At 39.0% G+C, this 15,033-nt stretch overlaps 2 protein-coding genes across 2 annotated transcripts in view; both read left to right on the top strand.

Annotated features, from left to right (window-relative positions):
- opcml (opioid binding protein/cell adhesion molecule-like) overlaps nucleotides 1-15,033 on the top strand; it is a 401,362-nt gene that overhangs the window by 69,907 nt on the left and 316,422 nt on the right. The window lies entirely within an intron of this gene.
- Nucleotides 3,770-6,084, top strand: LOC146509311 (uncharacterized). Its single transcript, XM_085173873.1, has 3 exons — nucleotides 3,770-4,289; nucleotides 4,371-4,460; nucleotides 5,459-6,084. The coding sequence occupies exons 1-3, from the start codon at nucleotides 4,164-4,166 to the stop codon at nucleotides 5,768-5,770; spliced, it is 528 nt and encodes a 175-aa protein (XP_085029999.1). The 5' UTR covers nucleotides 3,770-4,163; the 3' UTR covers nucleotides 5,771-6,084.

The raw sequence follows: 15,033 nt of genomic DNA, 5'->3' as shown, positions 1-15,033 counted from the left end.
ATTCATCAGTTTGTACATGATAAGCACTGGTGATATATTATACATCAAAAGGACTTTTATGTGCCATTGTTACCTTCATTTAGGCTCAGAGAAGTTTGACGTTTCAATGCACATGGAGGTTGGAAAAAAACAATTCCCTCAAATGCATTAAACCTGAAGTAACAATCCTGTTTTGGATGTAAACTGTAAGGGAGTAGAAAGTACAGTATTTGTAAAAATTCTACTTAACCACACACTGAAAAAAATGCAATAGGCTGGTTGTTGAATTTGCATATAAGGATTTCATATATCCAGCTTGACTAATTTCAATTTCTCATCTCAACATAATTTAGTCTTTTCATTTTCACATATTCTTTAAGGATGTTCAGTGTATTAGACTAAATCATGTTGGAAAGAAACAAAGCAGTGATATTTTCTCCTGAAGCCCCACCCCCTGGAAATGTTCAGGAGGAAAAATCGCCTGCACCGTCCGCCATTTTTGTCTCTCACTTTGGAAACTGGAAACCATCTGGAGTTCTTTACTTGAAGGTAAATAAGAATTTAAAGCTAAAACACCAGTGAGAAAGAGTGTAGACCCTTTAGATATGTTGACTTTTACTGGTGTAATGTTATTTTTCTGGTATGTGGGTTGTTTATCAAAAACCATGAAAGGCCAACGTAAGGCTCCAGTTAGCTAATGTTAAACGAAATTATGTGATAAATAAATTAGTAATAATCAAATATAATGGGAAATAAGATTGTTTATATATTTTTTCAGCCTAAATTTACGGAGTATTACAAAGTTGCATTAGTGTCTGTACTAAGTGGTGGTAAATGCAGTGGCTTAACCATTAAACAAGCTAATAGGGCAGGGATACGACTGTCTTCTGCCACAAAATAAAGTAAATTCGTGCTCATGTAAGGTCATATTTATGGGATGTTTGCTTTTCTGTAGCTTTAGTTCAATTTATTCTTCTAAAATCTGTTTTTATTATTATTAATATGGCTGCTCTGTTGATAGTGTGTCAGCTGTGACATTACCAGCACATAGCCACAGCCGCTATAAACATACTGATAGGTTGATGTAGCTTCTGCAGCCAGCAGCGAGAACACTCAATACAGACTTAAGATTCAGTGTAACAGTTATCTAAATGTTGCGTGTCCTGTTTGTAAGCCCAGAAAATAAAATTAAATAAAATGACAACCTCTAGCTTCAAGCTAATGTAAGCTTCATGCTATTGTGAGGTTGTTAAATTTGCAAATATGCGCTTCACATATTCTACATGAATCATTTATATTTTTGATCTAAACATAATTCAGTCTCACGCTTTTCACTTGTTTTTAAAAGACTGTTCAGTCTTTTAAAATAAGTCAATTAAAATAATCGAAAATAGTTATGTCTTCTGTTGAAACCCCGCCCCTATAGGGTGTGTTCTGCGAGGGAAGATTGACCGTGGTGTCCGCCATTTCTTCTCTTCGTGGGAGGCTTACGTTTGGCGCAGAGCTCTACGAGGTAAATTAAACTTAAAACTAAATTTTCGAGGGGAAATGAAGATAAAATCTATCAGATGTGTGAATTTTTACCGAGGTAGTTTTTCGTATATACTGCTGTTGAGCAACATAATGGAAAATAAGAATTATTCCTCAAATTAACTGACAATAATGCTAGCTTAAGCTGCAGGACAGTATTATGCGTGTTAACATCTTTTCCAACAAACTTGTGTGCATTTAGTTAACTGGTGTTAGTAAAAATGTTTTACAAAAAAGGACAGGTATGAAGGGCCTGCAGTAGTCATTAGTAGGGATGGGTATCGTTTAGGTTTTATCCGATACCGGTGCCAAACCGGTACTTTTGAAACGGTGCCGGTGCTTAAACGGTGCTCAAACCGGTGCTTAAAGAATGGAAAACACAAAAGTGCTCCAAAAACCTCTCATGTTCAGCTGTTTTTTTGTAAAAAGATAACAATGTTAGCCTTTTCTGCAGCTATGGGGCATATATGGTATCATTCTTGGCTGGAAGCAGTGCTTAAACAATGGAAAAAAAACACAAACTTTGTCCAAAAACCTCTCATGTTTAACTGTTTTCCACTTTTTCTTTGGTCATTTTAGCCTTTTTGGCCAGGGTGAAGGGAGTATCTGCCATCAAACAAGAAGACAGCTGCATGTAGCTATGATGGTGTTTGCTGTTCACCTTACATGCATTAATGTAATAACGTGGTTAGCCTACTCAACGTAAATTACACACGAACAACATTAAGCTACTCATGCAGAGAAGAACGGCTGCTGCTGCCATCATCATCCGTCATCATTTCTGCTACACTGGCAGGGCTAGGGGCCAGGACTCTCCTCTTCGGGTTTTTGGGGGATGTTGCTAATTCCGGGTCCGATAACAGGCAACCCACAAGCAGTAGATGTGCTCGGTGTGAGGTCTCGCAGCAAGCTATCAAATACGGCGCATTTCTCGGCTTTAAAAAAAAACACTATGCGTCGCCAGGTGTTTCATCAGATTTGAGGTGTTACCTTCTTTGACAGTATCACAGTATCAGCTTAAAGCACTTGTTGCAGCTGCTGAGTTTGCATCTTTTGCTGTGAAGTACAGCCAGACTTTTGACCGCTTCGCCTTGGACATTTTTAATCTGTAGCTCTGCTCTAAAAGAATGTACGTACCTGGACCCGCCTACTATTCTCGGAAACTTAAAATGATTGGCTAGAATCTAAAGTGTATCATTCCATACCAGTTGGTGGCGGTAATGCACCTTTCAGTTGTTTGCCAACCGCCAATACAAATGTAAGGAAGAAGAAAGTGTATCACAGCTCAGGAAAAAAAGCACCGAAAAAAAGCACCGAAATGTGCGCTGCTTTTCGGTCTGGTTACTACCGTTTATGTCAGAACCGGTGCCATCATGGCACCGGATACCGGTACCCATCCCTAGTCATTAGTGCCAGAGAAATTGTAAGTTTATTGTATTTTCTGGGTCTTTGTGACAATATAATTATTTGAAATGTATTGACTTTTTCTTTACAGATATTTGGTGCTTATCCCTGCTGAGAGGCAGATTGTTGTCACTTCAGAGCAATTCTCTAGTGCTGTTCTGTAGTGGTATTAAAGTTAATGTTGTAATAATATTATTTCGTTTGTTAGTGAAGATTTGCATATGTTATCTTACGTTCTGTAAATTTAATTTTGCAGAAAGATCAAATTAAATTATGTAACTAAGTATTACTTTTTTGTTATTGATTGTAGCACCTGAAGCATACACTGTATATAAAAGATAGAAATGGTTTCTAGGTCTGCTGACTTTATCTTTGACCTCAGTAAACATGGTTTATGGTTCCTGAGTGTTTGTGGTCTAAGTTGCTAGTTTCATATTCATTATGACAGGGTGTTCATTGTACCCATTAATATGGAAAAGGACAGTGGACTAGTGTATGCTCATTGGCTAACGATTTTTGATTAACTAATGAGGGTACAGTGTCTCTCTCTTCCATAGGCAGATCTACACTGTGCTAATGATGTGCTATTTAAAAAGACAGCTGGAAGGGCAACTGTGGAAACGCACAGCTTAAGACTTCAAAATAGAAATTAACAAGTGGTGACATCATTCTCTTTTTATATACAATCAGTGGTTATAAGCCACTTCTAACTCGAGCAGTTGTGTAACTTTTTTCCTCTGGAAGCCTGTCGAAATTCAGCTCTACTGATGGAGGGTTGTCTGTGTGTCCTGTGACATTGTTCTTGTTGTAGGCTTTAGCTCAGGAGGTAGAGAAGGTCATCTACTGATCAGAAGCTTAGTGATTTGATCCCTGGCTCCTCAAGTCTGCATGCCAAGTATCCTTCGGCTACAAGAGATACTAACCCCAAATTGCTCTCTGATGCGTTCATCAAAGTATGAATGGTAGTTAGGAAGCACTAAAAAACTTAGAAGACAGTGTTTGTGTGAATTGATGTGATTGGATGAATGCGGCATGTTGTATACAGCGCTTTGAGTACTCTGGGAGAGTAGAAAAGCACTATATAAAAATCAGTCCATTTCACCACAAAAGTGAGTGGGATGCATAGCTAAAAATAAGTAATATGAGAAAAAATATAACTTTTTGTAAATGTGACATTTGAGTTCGTGACTGTATTTTTATGTGTCAACTTCTCTTTTTAGATAAATGCAGAGTTTAAGCGCATTACCACCATGCCACTGCAGTCCCGATTTCTCTCGCAGATAGATGTGCTATCTGACAAATTTATAAAGGTGTTCAAAAAGCGAGTAGGACAGATAGGAAGAAGACTGCAGAATATTCTGGAACCCATGGCCCAGGTAAGAAAGAATTTTAATTTGTGTCTACAGTTTAGAGAAAATAATAATTTTAACAAAATGCTGCTTGTCACCCTTTGCCAGGATGATGTTGATCTTGTGCGTGAATGTATTATCAAGGGGCTCTGCGTGTACCTCAATGAAGACCCCAGCAATTTAATGACAGAACATGTGGTAAGTGTTATTATAGAAGGTCATTTTTATTGAAAATAAATGTGGTTGCTTCATGAACTAAACCCCCCCCTCCCAAAACATAAAAATCTAAAATCTCTAACCCTTGGCTGAAAAAGGCTTTTATTGCCACAATGACGCGTGGACAACTGAACAACAAAGTCATGTAGGATTGTCAAATTCATCCCATTGGTGCAGCTACTAAAAAGATTTTGAATCTCAGTGACCTTGACCTCTCGGATTTTGAAAATGATCTAAGATTTTCAAAATTGTGCCACAGGTGTATCTGCTGGTGACTGGGGGATACCACTGGTGGCCCCCAGTTTGTATGTCTTTTTTTATTCTAAAATGAATAGACATATCTGAAAATGATTAGACTATATTTAGCTATGAAATCTTGTTTTATCTACATGCTGGCATGCCACAATTTCACTTTTTAATGGACATATTTAATAAATATTGGGGCCACCTTATTTATTAGACAAAATACTGTATGGCCTGGAAGTGTTTATAAAAAAAATATTTATGAAATACTTGGATCCAGCTAACGTCTTTGTTTTGGATCATAGTTTAGCACAGTTCAGATGCTAGTATCGCCGCGGTTATTGCTTTTGACAAAATTAACATAATAACCAAAAACCAGACTAAATGGACAAGCTTGTTTTGTGTCAGTCACTTTGTAAAAATACTGCTTTATTCAGCGTCCTTTCTAAACCATGGCAAAATGTAGTTATCTACTAATAAATGGGTTGAACGTCACCTTAACCAAGGGAGAAAGAGATACAGAGAATTGTCTATATGGGTTAGAGAAGATATTATGTTTAGGTGTTTTACTTTTTTTTTTCTTCTACATGCATTAGGACCACGTGTTCTCTGAACACCTCTTCAGAGAATAAAGAGGTGTTCATAGTTGAACACCTCTTCATTCTCTGACAGTATTCTGCTTCTTTGCAATGACCAGTGTTCTGTTGAATTTAATTTTGGGAATGTGTATTTTCCAGGCCACAGATGAAGGAGTTATCCAACAATCTATTGAGGAAACAACCATGGGAATCTACATCATAAAGTCAAGAGATGCCAGTGACAGCCCTGAGGACATTGGGATAGTCCTTGAAGGCCAGAGAGTCTTGCAGGATTTGGATAACTGTGCCCTAGCAGCTGCTATGCTATTTGGATTAATGTACACTTTGAACCTGACCTACCCACCAGAACTGAAGTATACCTTCGAGGTATTCCAGAAACTGGTTATGGAGCTCGAAGGGAACAGCCTTTCAAAGAAGGCCCAGGTTCTCAAGAACAGACTGTACGAGTGAACAGTTATGACATGGAAACAATATGTCTACCTCTCTGAATATGTTCCATTGATTCTTTTTTGCCAACACTGGTAAAATTACAGTATATAGTGAAACTGATTTTTCTCACAATTTTATAGGTTTTTACTGGTAGGAGCAACTTTCACTTTTAACTTTGGGGCCATCATTACTATAGCATTCAATGTTCATTTTTCAAGCCATACTCTTTTGAGGAATAGTTTGTACTCTAGTGGGTTTTTTTTCTTGTTTTTTTTGGTTTGTTTGTATTTCTCATCACATTGAGGCTGAGTGTGCCACACTTTCTGCTTCTGCACTTTCTGCTTACATTTAAAAAAAAAGAAAAAAAAAATACCCGAGGAATTCTCACCTTTTACCTTTGGGCCAGTATTCCTAGAAAATTCAGCATTAACATTTTATAGGCCCTAGAATGTTGAATTCAGGATCCAGCAGTTGTTTGTGTTTGGTACATTTTGGAAGAGATGCATTCAGATGACTCATGTATAATCTGAACTGCTGTTACAACTACCAATTGTATACTGTTTTGAAAAATACAGGTCATTGTTAAAAAATGTTTTGCTTGGTGGTTTGATTGAAAGCTAAATATACAGTACATACAGTGTGTGTGTATGTATATATATATATATATATATATATATATATATATAAAAAAGCATAAAATGATCTTGTCAATCTAACACATGGTAGTCAAATACAATTAACTTAAAAGGACTCTTTACATTTTACATAACCAGTTAATGTCTGATAAACAAGTAGTTTCTATAAATATTTGACAGGAATGAAAAGGATACAAACAACATGAAAAAATCATGTTCATGTTACAAAAAATTTGTGTGCAGTTATAACATGAAAAAATAAGGTTGACAAAACATAACTTAATTGCGTGCAACCGATTACAATAATTTTTTTATGTTTATCCCACTAATTATTTTTTTCAGTGCAGTAATGAAATATATGCATATTCTTACTTCCTGTCTCTACAAATCTCACTGAAGGGTTGAAAAATGCATGTGATCACCCCATATTTATGGGAGCTACTTTAGGGTATTGTGCCTGCAGACTCACTATTATGACTTACTTCAGACATTGATTTAAATGAACCATTTTTTCCTCACAAATAGAAACAAAAATTTACTTCAGAATTTGTAATAGGAATAATAATAATACACTACGCTGAGACAGATAACACAGTAACAACACGTGCTGAGATTATGTTTTATATTCAATTCAGGTGAGATTATTTAAATTCTTTTCATAAAGTGCCAATGAATACATCAATACATACATATAAATTAAATGGGAAGGCTGCAAGGCAATGCAAAGTAAAGGCTGTGCAAAACCTGCATAGCCTTTACTTTCCATTGATTGCTCATCACCACTCCACAAACCATAAAAGTGACTTAAAATATAACTCTCCTTCAGTTTACATCGGTGGCAGCATGTAATACCTTACGTTTTTATGAAAGGAGTGATTTGTCTTTCAATTTGATGGAGGGTACATGAGTCATCAGGCATCACTCAGTTGGGAAAGAGATGCTAACAAATGGAGTCATGCTTGCCAGTAAAACTCTATCTTGTGAATATTTTTTTTTTATTTTCAGTATACCTACAATTGCCATGAATGTTTTTGTAGGATTAGCAACAGTGTGGTAGATAGGTAATATTAGCCAAGTGGTTAGAATACATATCACATGGCTGCTCTTTAAATGTGCAACATACACTTTTTTCATTACAAAACATTAATACCAACACTTTTTTTGTGACACATATAGTTGACATACCATAGAATGCAAGGATAATGTAACAAAATGGGGAACATAAAACACAACATAAAACACAACAGACAAGGTACATTATACCTAGTGTAGAGCTGTGAGTTTGTGTGTGTTTCATTATATAGATAGATACTGTTTTAGGGAGAAAAAATAGTTGTTTCTTATTTACTACAACAACAACAATAATAAAAACAATAACATAACATGACAGACAGTGTTGGGGAGTAACGGAATACATGTACCGCCGTTACGTATTTAAAATACAAAATATGAATAACTGTATTCCGTTACAGTTACCGTTTAAAAAGGTGGTATTTAGAATACAGTTACTTTGTTGAAATAAATGGATTACACGGCGGTACTTCCCTGTTTCATATTGTGGCGGGTCAGGACTGTTCGGGTTTTGTTTGACAGCTACGTTCTGTTGTTCCAGGCGGCAGCGTTACGGTTGCCATGGTTACAGGTTGACGCTCTCTCTCCGCGTGTTTCCTGGTTGAGGGAGGCCTTTTTGTTGTTGTTGTGCTAAGCTAATAGGCAGAATGCTACAGGTATAGCTCTAAAGAATGTAGCATCATAGGCAGTGTAGTCCGTGCTGCAGGGAGATTGGACTGCCATACACGTTATGTGTCTGTGAGCGAGGGAGGGAGAAAAAGGAAAAGTACGAGCTGTCATCGAGCAAAAACGGGAGCTGGAAGCATGTAAATATAATAATAACCACTGCAGCCAAGAAGAGTGCCTGATGAACCCAGTTGTAAGTAAGCTATTAAGACTCGACTGTACACTGTGTTCGTGTTTTACTTCAAAACATTAAGCTCTGTTGGAGCAGCTTTTCAACGCCTCTCTCTGTCTCTTGCTAGCGAAGTTGACGCAGACAAGTAAAGCTAGTTTTCAGCTACGAGCCCGACACAGAACCCCACATATTAGCCAGAGGTCCCTTTACTACGGTTCGGAGCCGCGGACCTTCAGTAACAGTAATAAATCACAGCAATAGTACATTCATGTAGTTGTAAACAGCATGATACTATATTAAGTAATCCAAAGTATTCAGAATACGTTACTCTCATTGAGTAACGGAATACGTTACAGAATACATTTTGGGGCATGTATTCTGTATTCTGTAATGGAATACATTTTAAAAGTAACCTTCCCAACACTGATGACAGACTACGTAATACATTTTTTAAGTGTACATTTGGTAGAAAGCATCTGTTAAATAACATTTAATTATGAGGATGGATATGTAGATTTGTCCTAAGGTGCTAAAGAAAAAAAGAAGAAGAAGAAGACTGGGACCAGCATAGAAGCAGAATATGGTTGGCCAGTCCAACAATATTTTTCTTTTGTTATTATTTTCCCGTTTAGTTTGAATTCTTTTGTCTCTCCTCTTCTTTTCATAGATATTACTCTTAGATTTAGCGTGAGTGTGCCATACTTATTAGTGCCATTAGACTTTGACATCAGCCAGACTCGTGCTTTATATGCTTGACAGACATGTACTAAATAAAATATAAAATAAAGTACATAAAAAGTGGGTTTTTTTTTTCATTATTAAACCTAAATTTATACTGCATGCAGTCCAGATCTCTTTTAAAACTGTATTTAGTCCTAAATGTTGAGACAGTGTAGGGAAGCACATAGTGATGTTGAACCCCAGCCACAATCCTCCCTTTCTTGTAATGAACAGCTTCTACATACAGTATCACTTTCATGCTTGGATGGTAATTACCTTCTTTTCAACTCTAAAATTAATTATATAGCTATAAATTGGCAGTTTACCCACTGAGGCAATGCTTACACCTGTTTTAATATACAGTGGGGCAAAAAAGTATTTAGTCAGCCACCGATTGTGCAAGTTCCCCCACTTAAAATGATGACAGAGGTCAGTAATTTGCACCAGAGGTACACTTCAACTGTGAGAGACAGAATGTGAAAAAAAAATCCATGAATTCACATGGTAGGATTTGTAAAGAATTTATTCGTAAATCAGGGTGGAAAATAAGTATTTGGTCACCTCAAACAAGGAAAATCCCTGGCTCTCACAGACCTGTAACGTCTTCTGTAAGAAGCTTTTCTGTCCCCCACTCGTTACCTGTATGAATGGCACTGTTTGACCTCATCATCTGTATAAAAGACACCTGTCCACAGCCTCAACCAGTCAGACTCCAAACTCCGCCATGGCCAAGACCAAAGAGCTTTCGAAGGACACCAGGAAAAGAATTGTAGACCTGCACCAGACTGGGAAGAGTGAATCTACAATAGGCAAGCAGCTTGGTGTGAAAAAATCAACTGTGGGAGCAATCATCAGAAAATGGAAGACATACAAGACCACTGATAATCTCCCTCGATCTGGGGCTCCACGCAAGATCTCATCCCGTGGGGTCAAAATGATCATGAGAACGGTGAGCAAAGATCCCAGAACCACACGGGGGGACCTGGTGAATGACCTGCAGAGAGCTGGGACCAAAGTAACAAAGGTCACCATCAGTAACACACTACAACGGCAGGGAATCAAATCCCGCAGTGCCAGACGTGTTCCGCTGCTGAAGCCAGTGCATGTCCAGGCCCGTCTGAAGTTTGCCAGAGAGCACATGGATGATACAGCAGAGGATTGGGAGAATGTCATGTGGTCAGATGAAACCAAAGTAGAACTTTTTGGTATAAACTCAACTCGTCGTGTTTGGAGGAAGAAGAATACTGAGTTGCATCCCAAGAACACCATACCTACTGTGAAGCATGGGGGTGGAAACATCATGCTATGGGGCTGTTTTTCTGCCAAGGGGACAGGATGACTGATCCGTGTTAAGGACAGAATGAATGGGGCCAAGTATCGTGAGATTTTGAGCCAAAACCTCCTTCCATCAGTGAGAACTTTGAAGATGAAACGAGGCTGGGTCTTCCAACATGACAATGATCCAAAACACACCGCCCGGGCAACAAAGGAGTGGCTCCGTAAGAAGCATTTGAAAGTCCTGGAGTGGCCTAGCCAGTCTCCAGACCTCAACCCCATAGAAAATCTGTGGCGGGAGTTGAAAGTCCGTGTTGCTCGGCGACAGCCCCAAAACATCACTGCTCTTGAGAAGATCTGCATGGAGGAATGGGCCAAAATACCAGCTACTGTGTGTGCAAACCTGGTAAAGACCTATAGTAAACGTTTGACCTCTGTTATTGCCAACAAAGGTTATGTTACAAAGTATTGAGTTGTATTTTTGTTATTGACCAAATACTTATTTTCCACCCTGATTTACGAATAAATTCTTTACAAATCCTACCATGTGAATTCATGGATTTTTTTTTTCACATTCTGTCTCTCACAGTTGAAGTGTACCTCTGGTGCAAATTACTGACCTCTGTCATCATTTTAAGTGGGGGAACTTGCACAATCGGTGGCTGACTAAATACTTTTTTGCCCCACTGTAATTCCCTGTCAAAAGGTGGATGGTGCCTCAAGCATCTGCCAGACTAATTTCATAACTTTGCCTTCCCTGAAGGTCATACTGCCTACTGTCTGCCATGAAGATCAATGCGTAGAATCATCTGGTCATTGCTGGTTAGTCTCAAGTGTTTTCTTGCAATGTATTACTTGGGTAACACTGGGGAAAAAAAAAACACTGGGAGAAGCACTGCATGAAAACAGTTACAGGTCATCCAAATACAGATCATCCTTCAAAGACAGCTGCAAGTCAGCTGAAACAATTTCCCGTACATTTTTTCTTAATTTATTGTCAGATATATACATGTTGTTTCAGTCTTTTGGACAATATTTTTTATTTTATTTTACTGTGGCATCAACTCTATACTATCTTGCTATATGTAAAACTGGACTATATGTAAAACTCAAAGAAATACTGTTTATATATAATATTTCACTTAAAAAAAACTTGACTGTAAGACTGTGAAAGTGATTTATAAATGAACGAGCTTACATTACATTACATTACATTACATTACATTTAAATATCAAAGTATGTTTACAGTTTTAGAATGTCTTCTATGCCTCTAAGAAGTTTTTGTTTTCTTTTTTCTTTTTTTTTTTTGCCTGTCCCATTTGGTTCTTTAGCCGTCAGAATTGTTGTCTGAAGACCAATGAGGATACCCAATGGATTTATTTTGCCAAATGGATCATCATGGCATTGCCGTATTGGTCCATTTGATCGACCTTTGTTTTTATTATTTATTTTATTTTATTTTCAGTTGTTACAGACGGGACAGACATGAGTGAGGGATAGGAAAGGGAGAAATGTCTCCCCTGCACCCTGGTGACACACACGCACCCCAAGGCCCTACCTGTGTGGGTGGGTGTGGTGGAGCGGGAAGAGGGAGGTAGTCGGGGATGGGGAGGAAAAGAAGGGAGGGGAGTATGTCCCTCCCTAGGGCCAGCTCCCCCGCTGACCCCAGTAGGCACCCCCGTCCTCTGGTATCCACCAAGGCAAGGGAGCCCAGGCCCGTCCAGACCGGGGCCTACGGCAGCAGCACCGCCAAGCCCCACAGGACCCAGGGCAGCCCACCCTACCCCACCGCAGAGGAAACTGTACCCACCCCAACATTCAATCATCTCCCAGACTACACAAGACAACAGACACCCAGGTTAAGTTTATTCTCCACCTGCAGAGTGGACTCCTGCAAGGATGGAACAACCTCCCTGCCAGTTGAAGAGCCCCCCGGTTAGGCCGATGCACAAGAGGCCCCCTGCGCCAGGGCTGAGCCCCCGTGCACCCACCCGCCCACAACCTCGGCGACACACCGACGAGGACCGAAGCCCCCAAGGCCCAGCCAGAGCCCCAGCACGGAGCCGAAGCACCCCCGAACCCCAAACCCCCACGCCCGCCCCGGATCCACTCAGGGGCAGCCAGGCCACCAGGCCAGTAACCTACGTCCGCCAGCACAGACCATCCTCCAGCCCCGCTGCACGCAGCCACAAGGAGAACAACCTCTGAGAGCGACCAGAGCCACTAACCATGTTATGAACACAACCCCCGGGTTAAGCCCTCCAGGGATAACGTCTCTAGGGGTCCTCCAGGTGCCCTAAGCCCATCCCAACCTCCACATCAACCACAATAGCCAAGGCGGGACCAAGCCACGACCCCCTACCCCCGCTAGGTGATGGAGCCGATCAAAGGAGCCCAGAGGGATTGATCTAATGTGGTGGCAGAGGCTATATCGAGACTAATGTGATCTATTAGATAGTTTCTATATTGGCTAGAATTAAGATTATTTTTATTTTTCCAGTTCATGAGGACCGTTTTCTTGGCGATGCATAGGGCAGTAAAAACCATGTGGACTGTATTAGTTTCTGTAGTGACATCATCCAAATTTCCCAACAAGCATACTAAAGGGGAGGTTGGAATTTTACATTTCAGACACTTTGAAAAGTCTTCACATATCTCGTGCCAAAACTTCTGCACTGGTGGACAGAACCAAAGAGCGTGGATGTAATTGTCTGGTGTATTGACTTGACAGTGTGAGCAGTTGTTGGCGGATGTAAAGCCCATCTTGAACATTCGATGACCTGTATAGTGCACTCTATGTAGTATTTTGTATTGTATTAATTGCAGACTGGGATTTTTAATCAATTTAAAGGTTTTTAAGCAAATCTGAGACCAGACGTTTTGGTCTAAGCTGACTGATAAATCTGCTTCCCACTTTGCAATAGGAAGCGATATTGATTCATCTATTTTAGAAAGTGTTCTGTATATTTTAGATAATAATTTGGGGGATTTAAGAGTAAGAAAATGTACCGTACTTGGTGGTGTTTGTAATTCAACTTGACTGAGGTTAAATTTCTTTTTTACTATGGATTTAATTTGTTGATATTCTAAAAATCTTTTCTTGTTGATCCCATATTGTGTAACTAGTCTGTCAAATGGAATCAATTCTGTTCCCTCTAATATATGTTCTAAGTATTTAATTCCTTTACAACTCCATTCTGGGAAATTAATCATATTATTGTTTTGTAATATGTCAGGGTTATTCCAGATAGGTGTACGTTTGCATGGGATTAATGAAGACTCCGTTATTTTTAGAAACTCCCACCATGCTGTCAGAGAAAAGCTGATGTTGATGCTTTTAAAGCATTCATGTCTTTTGATGTTTGAGCTAATAAATGGTAGGTCTGAAATCTCTAGATCATTGCATAGTGCCTGTTCAACATCTAGCCAGGGCTCATCTAAGAGGGTACATTTTAACCATTCTGAGATGAACTGAAGCCTGTTGGCTAAGAAGTATTGGTGAAAATTAGGGAGATCTAATCCTCCTCTATCCTTGGTTCTTTGTAGCGTTTTTAAGCTGATACGCGGGGGTTTATCTTTCCAAAGGAATTTAGAAATATGTGAATCCAGAGATCTGAACCAATCTTGTGATGGTTTGTTAGGGATCATTAAAAATAAGTAATTTATTTTTGGCAAGATCATCATTTTTATAGTGGCGACCCTTCTCATGAGTGATATGGGTAGAGATTTCCATCTAGTCAGATCGCCTTCTACTTTCTTTAGAAGTGGGATGTGGTTTAATTTAATTAAGTCTGAAAGCTTAGGAGAAATATTAATACCTAAATATTTAATATTTCCAGATTGTAGTGGGGCAGAAGAAGAATTATGGAAGGAGCAGTTAATGGGAAGAACTGTAGATTTTGGCCAGTTAATTGAATAATCTGAAACTCTTGAAAACCAGTTTATTAGAGTAATTACCTCAGAGAGGTTGATTTGTGAGTTTTGCAGAAAAAGCAACACATCATCTGCATAGAGACTGATTTTATGTTCTACGTTCTTACATTTTATGCCCTTAATTGTTGTAGCCTGTCTGAATGCTGCTGCTAGAGGTTCGATAAAAATTGCAAAAAGTGAAGGGGAGAGTGGGCATCCCTGTCTGGTGCCCCTCAGGAGACAAAAGCTGGAGGATGTCTGGTCATTTGTTCTGATACGAGCTGTTGGGGAATTGTATAATATTCTTATCCAATTTATGAAAGAGTTTCCAAAACCAAATTTGTGTAAAGTTGCAAATAAAAATTTCCAGTTAACTCTGTCAAATGCTTTTTCTGCATCTAGAGATAATATTATGGTTTCAATGTTTTTATTGTATGAGTAGTCTATTAAATTAAGTAATCTACGAGTGTTTGTTGAGGAGAGCCTCAAGAGCCTCAACTCTTGCAGCCCGGTACCAAATGACTCACGGACCGGTACCGGTCCGAGAACCGGGGGTTGGGGACCGCTGGAGTAGACAAACTTGTAAAGAGGGCCAGCAGATGGCAGAGAGAAGAATGCTCTTAAAGCTGGAATCAGTTATGATCAGTGTTGGGTAAGTTATTTTAAATTAGTAACTTAGTTACATTACTAGTTACTTCTATCAAAAGTAACTCAGTTACTTCAAGTTACTCGTTACTTTCAGAGTAACTAGTTACTAGGGAAAGTAACTTTGGTTTTACTCAGAATTCTCTTGTTAATGTGTTGCTTCCGTAACTGGATACCCAGCAAGATT

The sequence above is a fragment of the Neolamprologus multifasciatus genome, chromosome 10, assembly GCF_963576455.1.
Source record: "Neolamprologus multifasciatus chromosome 10, fNeoMul1.2, whole genome shotgun sequence".
NCBI classification, from domain to species: domain Eukaryota; kingdom Metazoa; phylum Chordata; class Actinopteri; order Cichliformes; family Cichlidae; genus Neolamprologus; species Neolamprologus multifasciatus.
The sequence above is the reverse complement of the archived record's forward strand: the minus strand, read 5'-3'. Positions and strand labels throughout refer to the sequence as shown.

Coding starts and splice junctions, on each gene's coding strand:
- LOC146509311 (XM_085173873.1), top strand. CDS start 4,164: ATGCCACTGCAGTCCCGATTTCTCTCGCAGATAGATGTGCTATCTGAC. Junction 4,290..4,370: donor TTCTGGAACCCATGGCCCAG/GTAAGAAAGAAT, acceptor ACCCTTTGCCAG/GATGATGTTGATCTTGTGCG. Junction 4,461..5,458: donor ATTTAATGACAGAACATGTG/GTAAGTGTTATT, acceptor TGTATTTTCCAG/GCCACAGATGAAGGAGTTAT.